Raw genomic sequence first — 21,601 nt, 5'->3', positions numbered from 1 at the left:
AACCGGATCCCTCCCTAAACAAGGACTGTGAAATGGCTCTCCAAGGTGGTCTGTCAAAAGGCCACGTTTACCGAAGAAACGCAGGCAAAAATTCCATCAACCGCCATATTTATTTTGGCCGTACCAGCCTCGTATATCTCTGTGCCCTAAATGACAGGAGAGGGGGGGCCCAAGCGGGAGAGGTGGTTGTGAGAGCGATGTTGAAGAAGGTGGGGGGGGGAGTCAAACTGATAAATTCCCCTCCTGACACCAGATCCAATTCTTGTATTTATGATTAGGGAATCCAAGGATTCTACACGCCTCACTGACTCCTGCAAAACCCTACTCCGCTCTTCCCCTCACTCCTCCTCCTCCCCCTCCTCCTTCTCCTCCTCCTCCTTCTCCTCCACCTCCTCTCTACCTTCACCCCCCCCCCCCGGCAGAATTGACTTACCCCAGGAGCTCCACCTCATGCAGAAGACATCTACAAGCCCCCTGAGCCCCGCTACCCTCCGCACTGCTGCTCCTCCTCTCTTTGTCTTGATGAAGTGATGGAAGGATGGGTGGAAGTGGGTCTGGAATCCACATTGACCCTAACAAAAGGCGAGGGCACCCCAGCGCCAACATGAAAGGGCCTAATGAAAATGGGACAGAAATGTCAAAGGAATATTAAATGTGTCAGAGAGACAGAGAGAGAGAGGGACAGGGAGATGGAGAGAAGGAAGGAAGGAAAGAAAGAAAGAAAGAAAGAAAGACAGTGTGAAAGAGAGGCCAAAAGAGAAACAGAGAGGGAGGGGTACAGAGAAAGTGAAAACAGACAGAGAGAGAGTGAGATATGGAAGAAAAGAAAAAAACTGTGACTGAGGGGCCCAGTACACTGTGGCAGGCTTAGATGGTGTCACCGGGGCATGCTGACTCACGTCAGGTCAGGCCCGGTGTGTCCGTGTGCACGCTCGTTGAGGTTAAGCTCATCCCCCACCGAGCCCCCATCTCCATCTCTGTTTTTCCCAATCGAAATAAATGGCGCTTTGTGATGTCTCTCAGCGCTGTGGAGATTTTATTATCCCACTTGGAAAATGGCTGAGAAAGGTAAGTTTCTGCCGTGCCGAGTGCACTCTGTACTGGGCTCAATTAGCCTTTTACTATCAGCCTGAGGAGCAGGAACAAGATAACTGCCAACACAGAGAGGCCGACGGCTCCATTGTTGGTGAAGGCAGAAATTAAACGTGTGGCACCAGGAAAATGCCTCACCAGTCATTTTGTGAGTTGCATTTGAATTGATAATGTATTTTTCCTTTTTACAGAAATCCTACGCCAGTATATTAAAATGCATATTTACAGTATGGTCAGCAAATTTTTGCTGCACCTTATCATAATTTGAGGCGGCTTCCATCTTTCTCTCCAAACCTTGGGTTGTCTGCGCCGAGTGGAGCAATGAGCAGAGTGGCTCGGTGCAATGCCTCAGCTGTCAGTGAGAGGCAGTATATCCTCAACCAATTATAACAGACAGGCTCAAAATATCTTAATCAATTCCATTGATTGCCTGGGCTTTGCTTCTCCATTCAGTTTGAGGAAAATGTAACCCGGCGGTACAGAGCCGACAGGCACAGGCAGAAATCACTGAAGGGGGTGGGGGCTAGGACTGCCAAGAGCAACGGCAGGCCCTGCTAGAAGAAACACATGTCACTGCTAAATAACAACCACTGTGCAACATGGCCAGAGTGGTGAACAGGAGTGTGAACCCAAGACCGTTGTGTAAAATAGGACACAATGGAAGTGCGGGGTTGGTGTGTGGTGGGGGGGTTGGTTGGTGGGGGAAGGGTGTGGGTGTGCTCTCTGAAATCTGATACGAGAGGGCCTGTGTTCGGAGAGGTAAATCAATTATTATTCAGTTACCACGGCGACGGCGAAGCAACGCAAACCTGGCATTTCCCTCGGCGGCAACGCTTGTTTTCATTCATCTCTCCCGCTGTCCCTATCTGTCTCTACTCAAGATGTGATTAAAAACTTTTCCCCCCTCTCTTTTCGTCCTTTTATGTGCGTGAGAGTGTCTGTTTGTGTGTGTTCACGGTGTTGTTGTCTTGGTGAAGGCGGAGGGAGCGGTGGAGAATGCTCCGCGCCACATTGCGCTGGATTAGGCCGTAAAGCCTGGGAGTGTCCTGGGGTTTGCTGCATGGTTGGAGTGAGCTTGCTTGGGCTTGACCTTGGTAGCTGTCTCAGGGGTGCTAGAATGAAATGGTGATGGGAAGAGCAGAGAGGGAGAGAAGAGAGAGAGAGAGAAAGAGAGAAAGAGCACTCCACCATGAATTATTTAAGGGGCTCCTTCTGAGGATAATGCGTTTTCAACAGACTATGAATTTTGACAAATTAGAATAGCGTATTTCATACATTTTCAGGAATTGATCTTGGCAAACAGGGTGTCTTAAGAGGGGGAAAAGACAATCCTTTTCCTTTTTTGTTTTTGAGCAGGATCATAATCCCTCATCAATAAATAATTTTGTCTTTTTGTAGGCCTACACCCCCAAATGTTTTTGATCGTTCTTCTGTGGTTGCATCTTGCCCTTATTCTCTGTGTCTCTGATCCAGGGGGTGAAATCCTATCAGAAGCCTGAGTGTGGATGCTATTGAGATGCAGCCCCATGCTGATAGCCCCATGTTAAGTGGGGCCTGATAAGTGTCCCTCTTTGCAGCCGAGATTGGGCTGATTTCAAGCAAATTTGAGTGTGGGGTTGGGTGGGGGGTCCACACACACACTCACACTCACTCACCTCTTCCCACTCGTGTGTATGAACTTGGTGCAAAGAATGGCCACGCGGGAGAAGAGGGGTGGGGGGTGTGAGTAGGGCTGCTGTCCAGACAAATCATCTCTCTAGGTGGGGTGGGGTAGGGTGGGTTGGGGTTAGGGTGGGGTGGCATTAGAAGTGGGTAGGATGGCAGGCGGGGGTGGAGGGGGATGGAAGGGGCACTGGGATTGGGGGAGGGGGGGTGGAAGGGGATGGACAGTTGTGTGCTGCATGCCTCGAAGGCAGTCCCGCTAGTTGGTGGTCCTTGTTTTTTTTGTGTGTGTGTATGTGTGTTGTGTGTTTCTCAGTGGCCCTGGCACCTCACTGTGTGTGTGTGTGTGTGTGTGTGTGGTGAAGAGGGGAGGTCGGAAGTAATTAATGAGCTTAAAGCCGTCCCCTTCTCTCCCCTCCCCCTTCCCGTACCCATTACCTCATCCCCTGTCGCTCCTCTAGGGTTAATGGTTCAGTGGGCATTGCTTCAGGTCGTGTGATGCATTCAGGGGCTGTGGTTAGTGATTTGAGATGAGCAGACAGGATGGCTGCCTGGCAGACACAAGAGAACTGTTGTGCCCCATCTTCCTCATCTATTGTGTCCGCCCCTTGGACAATGGTCTTGTTTCAGACGGACCGTTGCGGCTGTATATCACAGTAATATGTAATATCACCAGCTGTTTTTTTTCCGTAAATGTCTTGACGAGCTGCAAAGGCATTCTCTCTCAAGACTAGTAACATAAGGGGTGTGAAATGAGCGAAGAAAAATGTAGGCATCAACATGAGAAAAATGCAGGGTTCAGGCTATTTACCACGTGAGAGTGGGCTGTCTAGGAGGGGATGATGGTATTGTTTTCCCTTGAAAGTAGAAGACAAAAGACATTGTTCTGCGTTATTGTTCTTGTATATATTGATGTCTGGCACTAATACATTTCTCACAACTGTAATTGTTACTGACAGGTTAGTACATACATAGGGGTCTTATTCTCCCCAAGTCTCCCATCAGCATTATAATTAATCATACTGTAATCATAATTTATATTTCTTACTAATTAATCTGCTACTGCTTTTGGAAAAATGTTCATTTGGAATGTTACCAAGTTTAAAATGAATTGTGGTGCTTTCTGTTATCCTTGAATGCTTTATGAAAAATAATAATACTCTGAATTGCCGCCATTAATAATAAAAGCTTTGTGGCATGTTTAAATACATATATAAAATGTTTTTTGTTTTTTTTTAAGTAATTTGCACTTAATTGCGATCACAGAAGAACGTTGTCTCATCCATAGTATTTTAACATCCTGTCAGCAGGAATTGGCGGCAGTATGTGTAAGTGGCAAGCACAGAAGCCTGCAGCTGCATGTCGCTCCTTTAAATAGACCACCATGGCAGGAGAACACCTGTTCTTTTGGAAATATGAGGCGAGCGTGCCAGAGACTGCCACTCCAAAAATGAGTTGACATAAGTGATAATAATCCACCGGCATAATGCCCCACTCATAACAGTCTGGGTTTTGACCTGGAGCTAATGTGCTCGGCTACCAGAAGATAGCAGTGTTTTAAGTAGGCTTAAGAATGAGCCATGGCTGGTGAACCATTTCAAAAGTTTTTTTTTTGTACCCCCTAAGTTTCAAAGGGAAATTCAAACACACATTTTGTGAGTGTGTGTGCGTCAGAGTGTGCGTGTGCTTATGTTTTAAATACCTTCAGATCAAAGTGTATAACTCCTTTGTCCTCCATTTAGGCCAAACCCCCACCTCATTTAAATTATTTACTGTTGCAAGATTCAGGAGGGGCCTTTAATCTATCTCATCAAAGGTATTGCGTTACATGGGAGGTTGTAAGGACTGTTTGCGTGTTTTAAAGTGCGAGACTGTTCACTGAAAGTAGGGGATTCAGTTCGCTTTGAGCGCAAGCGTAGACACTGCCCGTGTAATCCATCAGATCACCCACCACTGCATGTGTCCATCAGAGGACATCTACCAGCGAGCTCCAGACCTTGGCTAATGAGACGTTGTGGCGCAGCCCTTCGCGGTTTTTTCGCCCCGAAGCTGCATCGCGGCGTCGGATTGCCAAAATGGTGACAAGATAAGACTCGGAAGCCTCCCCCTCTCTCTCTCTCTCTCTCAGCGTGTGTCCATCAGTGCTGGCGCAGTGAGGCTTAGCGAGGGTCCTGTGGCATCTAAAGCGCTCTTCAGAGGCTTCTCTGTGCTGACAGGCCAAACTGCTGACCTCGCTAACCAGCTAAATGCCCTCGGAATTCCAGTTATCTCGCATTGGAAGCGCTGAGAAATCATAGGGATTGAGGAGGTCAGGCGCATTGTTTAGATAAACATGGGGGGGGGGGGGGGGGGGCTGTTTTTCTTGTCATCATTACATATCAGCGCATGGCATCCACAGGCACTGTAATTGTCTCCACTTTGTCATTTGGAGAAGGTCAGCCTCATTTAGATACATGTAAAGGTCATGTTTTGTTTTTAAATGGGGGTCTAGTCCATAGCACCAAGTTCTGTTGTTTTTTTTTTCACCTATGTAGTGTTGTTCTGCTATGTTCCTTCACAAGCAATAAATACATAAATATATAGCATTTGACCGCTCGGGTGGAGGAAAATGGAGGTGTACTGAGACCACAGGTGGGGGAGTCCTGTGGTGTTCAGATAGAGAGCGAGAGAGTGGGAGGGGGAAAGAGAGAGAGAGCGGGAGAGAGAGAAAGAGTGAGCTAAGCCGCACTCTCTGAGCTTTTAGTGTGTAATTTAGGAGCTGCAAGACCCCTGGTGTAAAATAGCCATTATCACCTCCCGCTAGCTCTGTCACAGAGAGGCAGCATGGCTGGGGACAGTGGGGGGGGGCTGAGCCACACTCCTCTCCTCTCCTCTCCTCTTCACACCGCTCAGCTCCACCCGGGCGGCACGCTGCACTGAAGCGGAGAAGCAGGGCGCAGTAGGGGGGGGGGACTCTGGAGAGGGGGGAGGTGATAGGATGTCGGCCTTATTAGTGTTCCAGGCCAGGTGTTGCTCCTTGAGGCACTCGTTTCAGGCTCGGGGGGGGGGGGGGGGGGTGCTTTGTTGTTGATAGTTGGGGTAGGATGGGCGGGTTGGTGGGGGGCAGGGAGAAGTGTTTTGTCTCCAGCCAATGGGGCTTATCAGGTGATAGAGGTAGAAGAGGCCCCACGTGTGGAGGCTGTCTGCAGCTGACCACCACTGACAAGGCACCAGAACGATAGGGGTGTGTGAGCACACTCTTGTGTGTGTTTTTCAAGGGAACGTGTCGATAAGGTGGACATGCTGCTTTTTGAGTTAGGATCTCCCCGCGGCCTGCTCTGATCTCTTGTCTCCTTGGAGCTAAAGCAATATGATCAAAGGTCTGTTGACCAGTGTGACAGAGATGTATTCAGACACACACACACACACACACACACACACACACACACACACACACACACAGCCTTTCTCTAGTAGATTCATCACTTCCCACACAGAAAGTGTGGTTTGCCTGTGAAGAATTCATTTGTGCGGATTGACAGAAAATGACAGTGGAAAAAGAGGAAGTCTATCGCTAAAAACCCCCAGAAGATCTGGCCCACCTGCTTTGCTTTGGTAGAGCTCATGAAAGATCCACTCGCATCTCTGTTTAATTTGAAATCTGACATTTTAAATGTTCCCTCGCTCCCCGTGCTGTCCCTTTTTCCATGCTACCTGTAAGGCCAAGGCAGAGACACTGTAAACCTCAGTCATCTCTTTTGGAGCTGGACTGAATTAGATCACAAGCCTTCCAGATGGCTCAAATTTAATTATTTAGTACAGGGAAACCTATTCGGGTCAGCCGCAAATATATAGGGTGAGTGGAAATTGCGTATATACTGGGGTGTGTTTTTATTGCATGCCCGAAGGTCGTAAGCTCCGAGCAGGCACATGCTGCAGAAGATCATTTTAGAAGGTCACCCTGGGTCCTTCTGAGGATTTTTAACTGGCATGGGATGTCAGAACAATAAGACGTTAATTCACCTCACCATTCCCATCATCCGTAAAACGCTGCACAAAAGTGGCACGAGCAAAATGGGGGATATATTGACTGGAGACAGTTATGTTAAAAGTCGCACACATGACATGAATAAATGCAGACAGGATTTGAGGCTCCATGTGAAATGAAGCGGTTGCAGGCGTGTAGCTCCACCACACGGGCAAGAGGCTTCTCCGGGACGATTTCTGGATTTGTGGGTGGGTGGCAAGGTCCTTCAGGGCCCCAGGTAGAGCACAGGGATGTGCTCAGGCTAAACGGGATTGGGGGGGGGGGGGGGGGGATGGAGATAAGCCGAGTTAAAAGAGTCTCTTCAAAGCCCCTTAGGGGTTTGCTATCAGGCCTGTGGAATGGGACCGTTTTCTATCGGAACTCCCCTACGTTCCCATTCTCCTCTTAAAGTAGCAGCAGCAGGCTAACCGCTCAGGCTTGACGAGCTGGCTGCGTTTGTGTGGGGTGGGGGAGACAACCAGTGACTAGTGTTGCAGTGCTGGTTTGGAACCCAAGTGTGTGGAATTCCAGTCATGTAATGTTACACCCTGGAGTTTAGTAAGCAAGAGGATGTGGAGAGAGACCGAGACACCTGGATCCCCTCACCCCCAGCTTAATGGTTTTGTCAGGGCGTCACGTTTCAGGGCCACTCGCAACAGGCTAAACAAAATAAACATAATGAACCATTAATTTTAATCAGTCCGCGGTAATTTGCAGCTTAAAGCAAACAAGGGAAGGTTTCTCTGCTTGTCTGTTGAAGCTAGTGTTATGTGAGCCAGTAAATCAATGAATTGGTATTCTGAAGAACTGCTTTGAAAACATAGACTTGTTAATGCTTGATAAATATTCTACTAATGGCCCAAGTAATAGTGTAATTATGCTGAAGACCACCGGAAAGGGCGGTATGCAACACAAATATTTAAATATTCCAATGGTGTTATGGAGAGAGAGATCACTGGGATGTTCTTTAGTAGCCAGAAGGGTGTATTTCTCCTTGAGTAAGAAAGTGCTGTCTGGATATACCTTCCTACAATGTGGACCATAAAATAGGGAGTTAACTATGGCCCATTCTACTCAAGGGTCCTTCAGCTGAAAGTTCTTCAAGCATTTCTCTGAACTGCTCTGTGTCCATGAAGACAAGTGAGATGGTCGTCTTGGGTGTTATTATGTGTACTGCCTAGAGGTGCATTTAAAATGCCGTTTCTACAAGGACCTGGGCATCTGTCTCCAGAGTCCCTCGGTCTCTCTCTCTCTCTCTCTCTCTCTCTCTCTCTCTCGTTCCCCCCACAGTAGGCGTTGTCAAGACGGCGCTCCATCGCTCCCCAGCCCGAAGGACACTTCAGATAGGCGGCTGGTCCGTAATTGTGTTTACTCTCAAACACTGTCACATAATTATTGTTTGTCCTCGCAGACCCTGTACTCCATTCCAGAATGTAATGACCCAAAAGTTGACTCAGCGCCATGAGGTGCGCACGACTATGAGGGTTTTGATGAGCGTCAGATAGTGGCCGGGGCAGGTTTTTTTTTGTTGCACGGCGCCTTCATCGTGTGCCAGCTGCCATCGTCTGACAGTGCATACTGTTTGTTTGGCTTGCTTAACTTGTCTCCTACATCAGTCAGACTATGAGGTGTCTTTTGATGAGGTATTGGTATAAAAATAAACCACAAACACAATGATGTAAATATGTTGGATTTTTACACAAATGGACTGCCTAGGGATATATATATATACTGTACATGTCCTTGTCTGCATCCCTATTTTGCTTGTCTCTGAGGTTTTTCTTATTTGTCATTGCTGATGATTATGTAACTGATAAGCTAGTAATTTTTACATAGTGCAGTGCAGCAGTGATGTTAGTGTAAACGGCACTCTGGACGTGATCTGGACATAATGATCATGATTTTTATTGTGTTGATTGTTAAACATAGTCGGTTGGAGAGTCAGACTGTAGCTGACAGCTGAATAGCTGCTCGTTTGCACTGGCAGTGGGCAGTTTAAAGAAACGCATGAAAAGAAAGCATCAATCATTTGACCATATACAATTGTAACATGTTATGTTTTGGTGTGAATTTCCTGTCCACTTCCTCTTGTTTACAACTCTTTGTTTGTTCTCAAGGGCTTTGGAGGCCTTCTAAACCTTTGTTTAATTGTTTTGGGGGGTTTTTTGTAAAAAAACCTCCTTAGATCATTCTCATAGTTCTTTCTTCCGCTATCACTCTATCACCTTGACAAAAGTGTCATTGATTTCCGTTTACCCTCCCATGGCGGCGTCACTGAAGTCCGTCGAAGAGAGGGGGGGACACAGCCTTTTGAATTTCCCACCACTTATGTATACATGTACATCAAAAAAAATAATGTCAAACAAGGTTGACTACCTCAGTTGAGGCATTTAACTTGCCCAGGAGTTCCTGCCCCCTGCTCTCCCAACACAAAGCACTGTCGGTCCACAGCGAGTGGGGTCCCGTTTGACAGCGTGCCAGCAGGCCGAGCGGTCACTGGGGCGCGCTCCCAGCCGCGAGGATGTGCAAAACCAACATGCAATTTCCTGCTGAATTAATTCCAGGATTAAGTGCAGTTTCGTGTTCGTCCTGGCCCGCCGAGTGCTTGCACCTGGTCGGGCGACGCCGGGGTTAATTGGCTTAAGGTGGAATTTTTAGGAGCCTAACAGGGGTCGTTGGCAAACGTTCCTCTCACTCAGGGGGCCCTCCACTACTCCTTCACTGACTCCCTCCCTCCCTCCCTCCATCGCACCCCTGTCATGACCCCCCCCACCCTCTTCCCCCTGCCCCCTCCCCCCACTCCCCTATGCTGACAGTCCCCTGGCTCTTGCCCAACACCTGAGCAGCCAAGGATGCCGGAGAGGCGGCCATGATCAGCCGAGCCTGACTGGCCGGTGCTTCCTGACAGGAGTTTTCGAGCGCTAACATTCCTGTGGCGCTCCCAGCGCTCTGGTTGTGACAGGCTCTCCGCGGCCTGAGCGGAATCCACAAAGCTGCAGGTCAGAAGGAAGGGCGGAGCGGATTGATCGGAGAAGAGACGGAGTGTGTGTGAGGGAGAAAGAGGGATGGAGTGTGTGTGTGTGTGTGTGTGTGTGCGCGCATGTGCAGGCGTGCGTGTGTCTCTCAAGAGGACTCAGTGGAGTGATGTTTACTTGCTGTCTTGCGTTGCTGTTTTTGACACTTCCCCTATGTGTATTTATTTATAGGGCCTCCTTGCAGTGGAGTGAGATCTGGACTGTGTGTGTGTGTGTGCTAAAAGTGAACTCCCTGGGAATTATGAGGGCATTTAGCAAAAACAAAGCCCAGTAAGCACCAAATGGCCACTTCTACTAATCAGTGTCCATTGACTTTGATTGATTTGACCATCAAATCCTGGGTGGGATGGCCACTGTATGTTTGGATATTTAATTACTGAAATAGATGTTCATTACCTGGTAGTGTATCCTAAAGATCCCCATGTATATATGCTAAATCATTAAATGATGAATATCAGAATCCATCCAGCATATAGTTCTGAAAGACCACTACCTTTTAATGCAATGTACCACAAATCTACTGGAGGCGTTATTGAATTTAAAGCCTGCTGGCTACCTTTGCAGCTGTTCCAAATTCAATAACAGGACATGTCTGTATTGACAGGTAAAAAGGTTGTGTTTACAGAATGACTTCCTGTTGTGCTGTTACTCAAACAGAAACATGCCAAGCAACCATGCCCCCTCCCAACCAAATCACCCGCTCCCCCCAATCCCCCTCTACCCCCTGCTCAGTTTTGGCTCGTATCAAAGGCTGTCTGCTAACCGGCTGCAATTGTTGAAAATGGTGCTCAGGTTGAACGCGGGCCAGCGCAAAATCCATAATGTCTTAATGCCACATTTCAACTGTCTCGCATAGTTAATCACTGTAGACTCTTGGTGAATTTTGGCAAAAGTTGCAATCACACCAAGAGGGAGAGAGGGGAAGGGAGAGAGAGAGAGAGAGAGTTGGGGGGGGGGGGTGTATTGGCGAGAAATAAAGAACTGGTCAGAATGCTGCGTTGGCTGAGTCTCCTGGAGCGCGGTCTGCATACACATATCCTGCTCTCTCCTGCTCACTGAATAGGAGAGAGAAAGAGAGAGAGAAAGAGAGAAAGAGAGGACTCCAGAGAAACTGACATAACCCTTAAAAAAACGGAAGGCTAGAGCTGACGGCAACACCCGTGACTTGCACTCGAGGATAAATATTTATAACATCGAACTGAAACGGCACAATGGCTTTTTACTTCTCACAGTTGAAACACTTGATCACTACTCCTTGTAATGCTTGATGCCAGAAGCAGTGTAGAAACATGTAAATGGCGGGGGGAGTTTTTGTTCCATGCGCCACCCTAAGGACATCGTCATATGGAACTACATTAGCGATGTACTGTAAACATTCGCCCATTGATTTCGAGCCAATTTGGTGTTGATACAATTGCATCTATTGAATTGACCCAAATTGATGTCGTTGTGAGTAGCACTATTAAGCATTATCTGTTCGCCTTTTCACACAGTCTGCTGAAATGGTGACTGAAATTACAGAGTCTAACGAGACAAATGTCTTTATTTAAAATGCATTAGGTGTCATGCCCTATGTCTCCGTGGTGGCCCATACTCACCAAGGACATCCTCCTGACACAGCGCAGCTCTTTGTTGACTCGGGGTTCAGAGAGCGCGCGGGGTCAGAGGCCGTGGAATTTTCTAGAAACACAGCCAGAGGGCTCGGAGTGTGAAGGGTTGAGGAAGAAAAGAGGGGGTTTAGTGGTGGGGGTGGTGGTGATGGTGGTGGGGGGGCAGTTTTGTTCCTATGCTTTTGGGGAAGAAAAGATATCTTAGTGTGTGTGTTTGTGTGTGTGTGTGTGTGTTGTCAGGCGTTGAGACCCCACGAGCTGGGACAAAAGCAGGTGTTGATTCTCTAGAGTCCACCTCTGCTTGCCGGGGTTCACCCGTGCTTTTAGGCTGATCTTGGGGAGAAGGGGGGATAAGGAGCCCTAATTGAATTACCACCCCTTTGTCAGGTTCCTTGGGTGCACAGCTTTGTCTCTCATGCTCTCCTAAGAGGATAAATTTGTAGCACAAGGGTTTTGACCTCATTTTTTCGCGAAGGGACCATGAAGCACTTCACTTTATATATATATATATATATATATATATATATATATATATATATATTTTACTTTTCCATTAAAATAGATTCGACCCTGGAACACAAAATGGCAGCCCCCGTTTGTCTGAGACTAATAGAATACACAAGGGGGCATGCAGCAGCCCTGTCGTGGCGCCTTAGATGTTTGATGAAGATGCAGCCCCCTTAATGTATCATGGGTTTTTGGTTCCTTATCGCTGGAAAATATCCTCTCATTTACTTGCACTTAATCCTCCTGGCGCTGCGGGGTGGAGAGGGTGCCTAAGGCTCCAAGGCAGTGACAGATCTTTGGCAGCAGCCTCCCTCAGAGAACCTGGCGGGGGCTGCCTGGCTCTCTCTCTCTCTCTCTTTCTTTCTTTCTTCCTCTCTCTTTCTTTCTTTATTTCTTTCTGTCTACCTATCTCTCTCTTTCTTTCCCTCTCTCTCTGTCTACCTATCTCTATCTTTCTTTCTCTCTCTCTCTCTCTCTCTCTCTCTCTCTCTCTCTCTCTCTCTCTTGCTCGCTCACTCTACCCCGTCTCTCTCTCTCTTCCTTTTTGGCTCTTAATCGCAAACAGCACAGAACAATGTGTTTGAAGGGACTTCAGCATCTTAGTATTGTTGAGTACGAGGCACTTTAGAACAATTAGAAATGAGCAGAATGCGGTCTTGGAATGTATTTTATTTCTGTCCTGTTTGAAAAGACTCTAAAAGCAGTTGTGTATTCTGAATGTGTTACAAATTATCTGAAGGTTTAGAAAGTGCTGTTTCACAACCTGGTCCTATTGGGTATTAAAGAACGCACATTAATAATAGATGGCCAAGAACATATCACATAGCTTCATCTGGGCTTGTTTCCTGTGATTTCTTTATGCTGTGTGAAAGGAGAGGGAAATGTAGGATTTAATACAAGATTACTGCGATTAAAGAGAAATATTAGCCACAGCTGTCTCAACAGAAACAAAAGGTTGGCAGTAAATGTAAACTTAGTTTTGATGTGAGAACATTCTTATGTCAAAGCCATTTGTAGTAATATGATATTTGAGAATTGTATCATTTGCTGATATATTCAGTAGACAAAACACAACCACTTTCATTCATGTTTTTTGGTGCACAGTAATTCCGGTGTAATTACCATGAATAAACTTTAATTATCAATGACAAATGGCATTGTCATAGACACAGTTTGTTAGACAAGTAAGTTTATCATTGCTCTTGTTGTTATGTCTAACTTGAAGATAACAGGAGCCATTTTTTTAAATTGGTCTTATTACCTTGAGGTGGAAAATGCAGTTTTTATATCACTTTAAGATTTCCAATTTATTTTACAGTCTCGGTTGATGGTGTTTTCCCCTCTATTTTCCTCTCTCTCTCTCTCTCTCTCTCTCTCTCTCTCTCTCTCTCTCTCTTTCTCTCACATACACACACACACTCACACTCACACACAGTCCCAGTCCATGTCATCCTCTCAATCTGTCTTTCACTTTTTTCTCATCTACCTGATGGATGGCCCCCTTCTGGAGAGGCACTATACATCCAGCACTGACTTGCTGTGAAGTCAACAACATGGGCTTGGCCTTTGAGTTGAAGCGGCATGGGGAAGACCACCTTGTACTGATTTAGACTGTAGTTGCATTCCACACATTCAATTTCACAGTGACTCGAGCCATTCTCAGCCTTTGGATATTTCTGATTCTGGTGTTAGGAGATCAAAGGCCCTTGCTATTAGGAATAATAGTCCTTCCTGTCTTCAGGAATAATGGACACTCCACTCAAACACAACCTGTTCAGCTTAAATGAACTCCCCGAAAACCCCCTCAAACTCTCGCCGAACTCTACCATGCTTTCTTGAAAGAAGCGTCTTTAAATTTTTAATAAGTTACGGGCGGGCATCGTGTCCTGAATCCCCCCCAAAAATGGGATATTTATGCGTCGGTATGTAGAAATCGCTGAAGCTCTGTTTTACTCTTCTTGCTGAAAGTTCGTTCCCGGGCTACTCAGATGATTTGCAGCTCCTTTGTTGCTCTAACTCAAAGTCCTGAATGTGCTGGGAGGATACTGCAGGACAGCCCAGAGGAGAGCGAGGACGTCTCCGCTCGGAGATACGGCCGACGGGACTAACTAATGAACCTGGGCGCACTTACAGCGGTTCATTCTTTGGGTCCTTCGAGGCGGAGTTCAGGCCCGGCACGGGTCCCAATCGATGAGATAAAAGGCATGTAAAAAGGAGCAAAATGGGCTCCATGTCCCTCCCCTCAGTCTGCCTGTCATAAGCCTTAATATCCCTCGTCTCTGATCGATGAGGGGAAAAATGGGTGGTGCAATCAAGCCGTCAGGCCGCGTCCAGATTCCTCCGGCATGCCACTGCGACCAGCAGGTTAATTAGTGGATGGATGGGCACTCAGCAGTACCTTGGCATGGCTTGAATCACAGGGAGGTGGAGGGGAAAGTAATATTTATCTGAATCCCAATTACCCCTCATCGGGGCTGTTTGATGTTGTCAAGAGGTCAATTCTCAGTAGGCTGAGCAAGCACTCTGCATCTCAAACACTCAGCTACTGTCAGGATACTTCCTTATACATGCACTTTCTGCCTCTTCCTCTCCCTCTCTTTCTTCTATTCCCCAGATCCCCTCCCTCTGTCTTTCTCTCTCGCTCTCACTTACTTTCTCTCACTGACTCTGTGTTTCTTCTCCTCAGTCTGTGCCCCTGCAAAGCCCATTTAAATCTAGAGTAGCTGGCATACAGAAAATACTCTGGGTTTGAATGCCAGCTTTTTTTTTTCTCCAGGAAGACTTGGACCCTGGCTCTGAGTATCAGGTCACATTCACAGACCAGGAAAAATGTCTCTGTCAGTATGAATAACATGGTGCCAGAGCCACAGTGTAGCTGTTGATATCCATCACTCTCTGCTTGGAATTGCAACACTTTCGCTAGATTGGAATCCATTTATGATGTTAAGAACCCTTGCAAAAATACAGCTCTCTCAGTTATTCTGAATGCCGTTGATTTCAGCTGGTATTTCGCAGTCACTGTGTAAAAAAATGGTTTGTCACAAATAATTACTAGTCTACGGCTTTGTGTTAAATCACTCTAGTGTCATATTCAAACTCTCTAGAGAGTGGTACCTATGAATGTTGAGTTTTGAATTCATTTGAGGAATCTATCATTGTGTTGAAGTATATGAAAGGTCATTATTAATTATTATATATGACTTTGGATGTCAAGCTATTTCAGTCAACACAGATCTGTGGCTGTTTCATAAAAAGCTGTTGTGCCTGTTGACCACACAGTCCCTGGTTTTTCGTCAGTATGTTGGCTCCCTTTTGCAAGCATAATGAGCCGAAAAAGTGTTTACCTTTTTTTGTTTAGACATGCCAAAATGCCAGACACCTGGTGGTAAGTGCTGCTGTAAGTGTTCACATTGACTAGCTCAGAGTGTTGTTTGCCTCCCCTGTGTTTGGACACATGGGCTGCAAGCGGAGGTTTCCTGGACGCCTGGGGGGAAGCTGAGTGCTCTCTGCATGTTCAGCACCAGAAAGAGGAGCAGGAATGTGAGACGACAAGTATTAGAAATCGTAACGTTATTTGAATATCAATGATGAAGACATGGTCTGATTCACAGAATGCATATTCCTTGAACGTTTTTGAACCACTGAATTGGTCGCTGAATATTAAAAGTGTGAGCTCTCAGGCTATTCCGAACGTTTCTCAGTTTCAATTTTTCTTATTTGATCTTGAACCCCAGGATCAATTTCAAAATCAGAATGTCGGCATGGAGAACCAGCGCTGGATGCTAATATGAGTGCTCTTCTCTTCTCTCCTCTTTGTAAACAAATGCATTTTAATGCTGTGGCAGCGCCACAGAGGCAGCTGAGAGCGAACGAATGTGTCAACGCAGCTGGTGGCACTCCAATCGACAAAACGGCAGACAATGGTGGTCATATTTCAGTCCCCGTTGGCTCAGGGAGGTGCGGTCCGACTTGGCCAATGACTTGTGACACCCAATATGGCAGCCCCCCGACTAATTGATGCCACCTTGTCAACACTAATTACTGAGACTGCGGCAACGAGCAAGGCAGCTAATTAACAGACTAACGATGTTTGTCACTTCAGACCGACCCAGATATTTACGAAAGAGCCAGGCGATTCAACCCCTTCACATCTGCTATAACATTTTTGTACATTTTCCATTCTGCCATTCTGTCTCTTTTCTTATGTTGGTGGTGGGGTTTTTTGTAGCTTTGCATTAATTCAGTTTACTTAGGCTCACACGCTTCATCTCCTGTCATATTTCCGTCAGGTATGATTATGCCGGTGGAATAGGCAGCCACCTATTTCTCTCTCTCTCTCTTTCTCTCTGTATCTCTCTATCTCAGTGGAATGGATTGGAGGAGGGGTGGGAGCGAGAGAAGGTGCGCTGTGCAACTGTAACTGCAGTTGTCAGTAGCATGCTGTATTTCCACCCAATCACATCAAAAGATTTTTTGATTTTGACATTTTTAGAACTCTTTTTACTGAGCAAGCTCTGTGCTCTAATTATCAGTGTGAGAAAACAGAGGAGGTGGTAATGATGTAGCAGCGGGGGTTTGTGTGTGTGTGTGTGTGTGTGTGTGTGTGTGCACATATGTACACACAAATGTGTGTGTGTGTGTGTGAATATAGTGTCATTAAAATGTAATTGATTTTATTTTCTCCCCTATCTTATGTTAGTTTGCTGATCCCAACCCCCTACCCCTCCCAAACCACCTCTCTGCAGCAGCTCCTGTCTTGTCTCATACACACACACACACACACACAGACTCACACACTCATAATTCCTCTGAATTTCCCTTTTCTAGGTCAGTGAAAGATCTGTGAGTTGGGAGTGAGTTGGGGAATTATTCTCCAGCATGTGCCTAGTATTTGCTGAGAGAACATTGATAATAAGATGTGTGGCCCATTTTAAACGGTAGCTGAAAGCTCATTTTTTGTGATGCTACCACACCTGTCAGATGTGTGTTTTACCTGTGTGTTTGTGTGTGTATTTGTGTTAGTTTTTGTGTAGGTGTGTTCGTCATTCTTATGTTCATGCTTTCTCTCCCCAGATCCGTGTGGATGGCATTCCTCCAGCCCCGCGGAGTGCCCTGCTGTACGAGACAGTGACCGTAGCTGAAGGCCATCCCATTTTGCGGGATATGGTGTTCAGCCCGGATTATCAATACATCTACCTACTGAGTGACAAACAGGTGAGCAGGAACCCATACGACTGTGCCAACACTGTCAGAGTGTCACAAACATTTGACACAAATCGGTGACACACCGGGAATTTTGGACCATTTTGGGGGGATTACCACATTCAAGTGTAAAAGAGTATCTCTTACATGCTTGCTCGCGCATCAGAAATTCCAAGACCTTGATGTAATAGCAGAATAAGTTTCAAGATGCACATAACTGATTTACTGCCAAGACATTTGCTTCTAATTTATTTCTGAGTCATTCATAACGTGTGCGAAAACATTTGTTCTGCACTGCGAGGACCTATCCTGGAAGGATAAAGATACATTTGTCAAGGGAGAATTAAATGGGACCCAGCACTGTCAACAGTCTGCTTTGTTTGGGAGTCGAAACCGGAATTTCGGATGTGTTGTTTTAACATCTGCAAGACAGGAAGATGGAATATGAAACACTAGCACTCGTCATCTTTGAATCGGGAGGCCCCAGCTGGCTCTCGTAACAAGAAAATAAGAAATGGAGGGGAAGTGTCTCCATCGAGAGCGAGGCAGAATAACATGCCTGTATGAGGCTGTATTGTGGTGGTGAAGAGGGAGGAGGAGGGAGTGGGGGGGGGGGGGGGGGGTTAAGGCAAAGGCCCGATGCAGCTGACTGGAGAAAAGACTTCCATACAGTACAGCTGCGCCAAAGAATGAATGCCGTCTCTTTTGCTCCCATTCCCACTCTTACAAACTCCTGTGAGCTCCGAGCTTGAAGCTCGAAGTTCGCCCTCTCGCAGAATTTGGTGATTTTAAATGAAAACTGACGTCGTTGTGTCATTCTTGGTAAACGGGCTGACATTTAGCCTTTGTGACTCTTATTTCAGCCTGAGCAAGCCACTTTTTCCAACCAAAACAAGACGCAACCTATTAATGACACAGTTGAAAAGACATGGTGGTGAGAGCCTCTCCTATTAAAAGAACCCAGCACAGGCTAAATTCTCATTGCAGTCGACTGTAAATAGAAAGCTGACGCTCATAGCATAAGAGATAAAGCTCTGTTTGCTATAGACTTATGTCTGAAGCGTATCCAGAGATATATAAAAGTACGAGGGGAACCTGGTGTTAATTTAGCTGTGAAATATTGCAGATAAAACAACAGCAGATTCCAAGTCGTAACCTTAGAGTCAACGCTTGTAAAAATGAGGTCAGAGTAGACACTAGATCAAAGGAGAGGACCACATTATTTAAGGAGCCCAGAAGTAGGGGGACATTTGGTCGTCTGCGCGGCTTTATTGAAGTCAAAACCTTTCTGCCAGGCCTCGCTGCAGGATTATTCCGGAAGAAGCCAGCCCCGCTCTCCCACTCCGCTCTCCCACCACTCTCCATGGCCATGGAGGCACTTGAGCATTCAGGCAAACCACACTGGCCCGCTCCCTGTATTGATATTTCCTTTAATGGTGGAAAGTAATGCACTCCTGGTCTACGTGTGCTCCCAACTCTTTTTAAATGGATTGTTTGGGTCCCACTGCTTATTAAAAGCCTTTTAATGTGGAGATGATGAAAGGACAAGGGCGGACCTCAGTCATCTGATCTAAAGGCCCCCTTCACCGAGAGATGAGCCCTGGTTTGCCACAGACACCGTAGTTTATGTCTAATTCCTCCCCTATCCTCCTCCCTCCAAATGTAGAACCCATCCGATGTTGTTGCCCTGGCAATGAGTGCGCTGAATTTCTCCCAGAAGGCCCTTAATGGCAAAGTGAGGAGTTGGGGGGCGAGGGTGGAACCTGAGATGTTGGCAGAGGCTGTGATTTACGCAGGGCGCTGCCGCTCAGGAGGAGACATCCCCTGTAATTATGTCGGGGTGGGCTCTTTATGAAAAGTGAATGAACGGCGGCGGGTAAATAATTCATCGCTCCGTTGCCGCTGACCGCGGGAGTCCGTGCGCGTGCGGCGGCCCCTTTCTGAATATTTCATCAGCGGCAGGTGCACAGGTAAGGGCGCGCGGCTGTGTTTGCACATGGCTCTGGCCTTCTTGCCGTGTCGCGTCGGTCACCCAGCGAGCATAAACACACACAGGGAAGGGGTGGGGGGGGGGGGGGGGGGGGGGGGGCTGTGACTAGCTCCTCTGTGCAATCCATCACAGCTTCTCCCAGCACACCTGGGTATAGTGCCCGCTTAATCACCTCATTTTCTCCAGCCTGGCTGAGAAGTAGGCATTACCGTAACGCAACGCAAACTAATTCCAGTTACATACACATGGGAGTCTTCACTTCATGCTAGTAAGTGGATATTGCAGAGGCCAGTGGCCATTAGTATTTTTTTAATGTTAGCTTTAGCATCCCTTATGCTCTACATCCAAGGTGGTAGCCATTGGATGGACCAGTGCAGTCGTGTCTGGTGCTGAGCAGTGGGGTGTCAGGGGGATGAAAGCCCAGTCTCTTAATAATACGATGGGCTATAAGCTTCTCTCTTGCGCACTTTAAAAAGATGTGCCAATCCTGAGTCGCCATGGCTTTTATCCTAGTGGTTGGTGCCCTGAACGCCCATGCTGAAGGTCTCTGCGTTAGTTCTGCAGGCATGGACTGCTTACGTACACAGCTATGCTAATGTTGGTGTACCTAGAGACTTTCTAATGAGGAGACACAGCACTCAAAAAATACTCCATAGAAATGCATGGGGCTAGTTTGTCACGCCAATATGGCCGTTGTCTACACATATCCCACCCCTTCCTCGGCAAAACGTCGACATGTGAATACATTGAGCCAATCATATGGTGTGTTGTGAAGACATCGTGCCAATCATGTGTTGTGATCTCGCTGCTGGAGCAAGATTGGTGTCGTGAAGCCTTGCGCACGCACAGTTCGACCCAAAGACTGTGCCCGATGAGTGCTTATAAAACGTTGGTATATGGCCGCCGAGTGGAGGGACTTGCCTAAAAGGACTTTGGTGTACCCTCTCAGTCTGCAGTAACTTTTTTTGAGGCTCGCCAGAGAACTCCTCACTTGACGTCAAGTGGCACTCCGGTGGTGGTCGTCTGGGCGCAGGGCGCGGGTGTGGACGGTGCAGACAGCGGCTCAGGCAGCAGGAAACTGGGAGACGGAGTATTAGAAGATAGCAGCGTTTACACACGGGAATAAATTAGCAGGAGAGAAAGAGTGCCGCACCTCATCCATCCATCCACCCACCCACCGGCTGACGCTCTGGTGCCCCGACACTGGCAGCAGTGGTGGAGCTGAGACGCTGGCAAACACACACACAGATTCATACACACATTTACAATATATAGAGAAACACATCAAAACTTTAGATTTTGTAGTAAATAGACTTCCACTCACCATGATGTACTCATAAATGAATGTCTCCTCACTCTCCCCATATGTACACACAAACACATACACTCTATAGACTATAAGCAAACTCATACTCTAACCCTTCATGCCACCAGCAACTCTGCATTTGAAAGGCAACACTGTCCCTTTTGAGTTGAATTGTTGTGTTTTTGTCTTATTTTTTCATTCTTTTTTTACAGCTCTGATTCCCTTTTTCCTTTTCCTTTTCCTCAGTACTTGTTTTTCTCCCCTCACATTCTAATCTCCGGAATGATCAAAGCAGCCCCCCCCCCCCTCCCTCCTTCCCCCCCTCCAATGAGCCTTTTCATGAATCTTACCGACTGCAGAGGAGCTGGTGAAACGAGTGTTTTTTTTCCCCCTCTTAAAAAAGCAGCAGTAAAAAATAGTTCAGATGACACTGACAGCCTGGTAGTACCTTTTTATCAGAAGGAAGTTCAGTGTCGTGTTCAGGTCTTATTTATACTGAATCTGTCTGAACAAACTGCAGAGCACACAGGGCCCTATGGACCACTCTGTAGACATGTATGCTCACCATGAAAGCGTCGTTTTATTCCTCTCTTCCTCTTTTCTATCATTGTTCATGCTCTTCCTCTAGCCCACACATTAGTCACAGTGCAAACGAATATCGAAGAATGTCCGACTTCCCAGAGCGTTGACTAGACGCGAGACATGCACATATGCTAACATTCCTGTCGACTCTGGACTTTGTCACGCCGTGTGTTTGCCCCGCAGTCTCAGGAGCAGCAGCCCCGGGTGAAGCGAGTGTTTAAAAAAAGGCTTCTTATGTTTGCAAACAGAGCTGACGTGACGCGTTCGCTCACTCGGTTCAGATCTCTCGGGCTCGCTCCATATTTAATGCAGACGAGACTGCGGGCTCCTCTGCCATGTGACTGTGGGAGAGGAACTGCTGCAAAAGCTCCTCCTGAGTGTTCTCTCTCGCACGCTCTCTCTCTTAGCTCCATAACGCTCGCTTTGTTTTGTTTTTTAGCTGTCGTCAGACGGCGCGGCAACCTCGCAGCCCCAGCAGCGTTTTAGTTCGCCGCCGACACACTCACAACATGGACATTTATAATTGATCTCTACATGAGGTCGAATGCAAGGAGCCAGTGCTTTGATGACAAAACAATGTCTCTCGGCGATCATATGGTCTTGAGTGAC

General features: G+C 47.0%; 1 protein-coding gene across 2 annotated transcripts in view; it reads left to right on the top strand.

Moving 5' to 3' along the window:
• The window catches only part of plxna3 (plexin A3), a 118,441-nt gene that overhangs the window by 25,187 nt on the left and 71,653 nt on the right, over positions 1 to 21,601 (top strand). For both annotated transcript variants that reach the window (XM_042099143.1, XM_042099142.1), the window contains exon 4: positions 16,986 to 17,126. In XM_042099143.1, the coding sequence (XP_041955077.1) occupies positions 16,986 to 17,126 (141 nt within the window). The remainder of the gene's footprint in view (positions 1 to 16,985; positions 17,127 to 21,601) is intronic.

The sequence above is a fragment of the Alosa sapidissima genome, chromosome 7, assembly GCF_018492685.1.
Source record: "Alosa sapidissima isolate fAloSap1 chromosome 7, fAloSap1.pri, whole genome shotgun sequence".
Taxonomy (NCBI): Eukaryota; Metazoa; Chordata; class Actinopteri; order Clupeiformes; family Clupeidae; genus Alosa; species Alosa sapidissima.
This window is presented reverse-complemented; position numbering and strand designations above follow the sequence as displayed.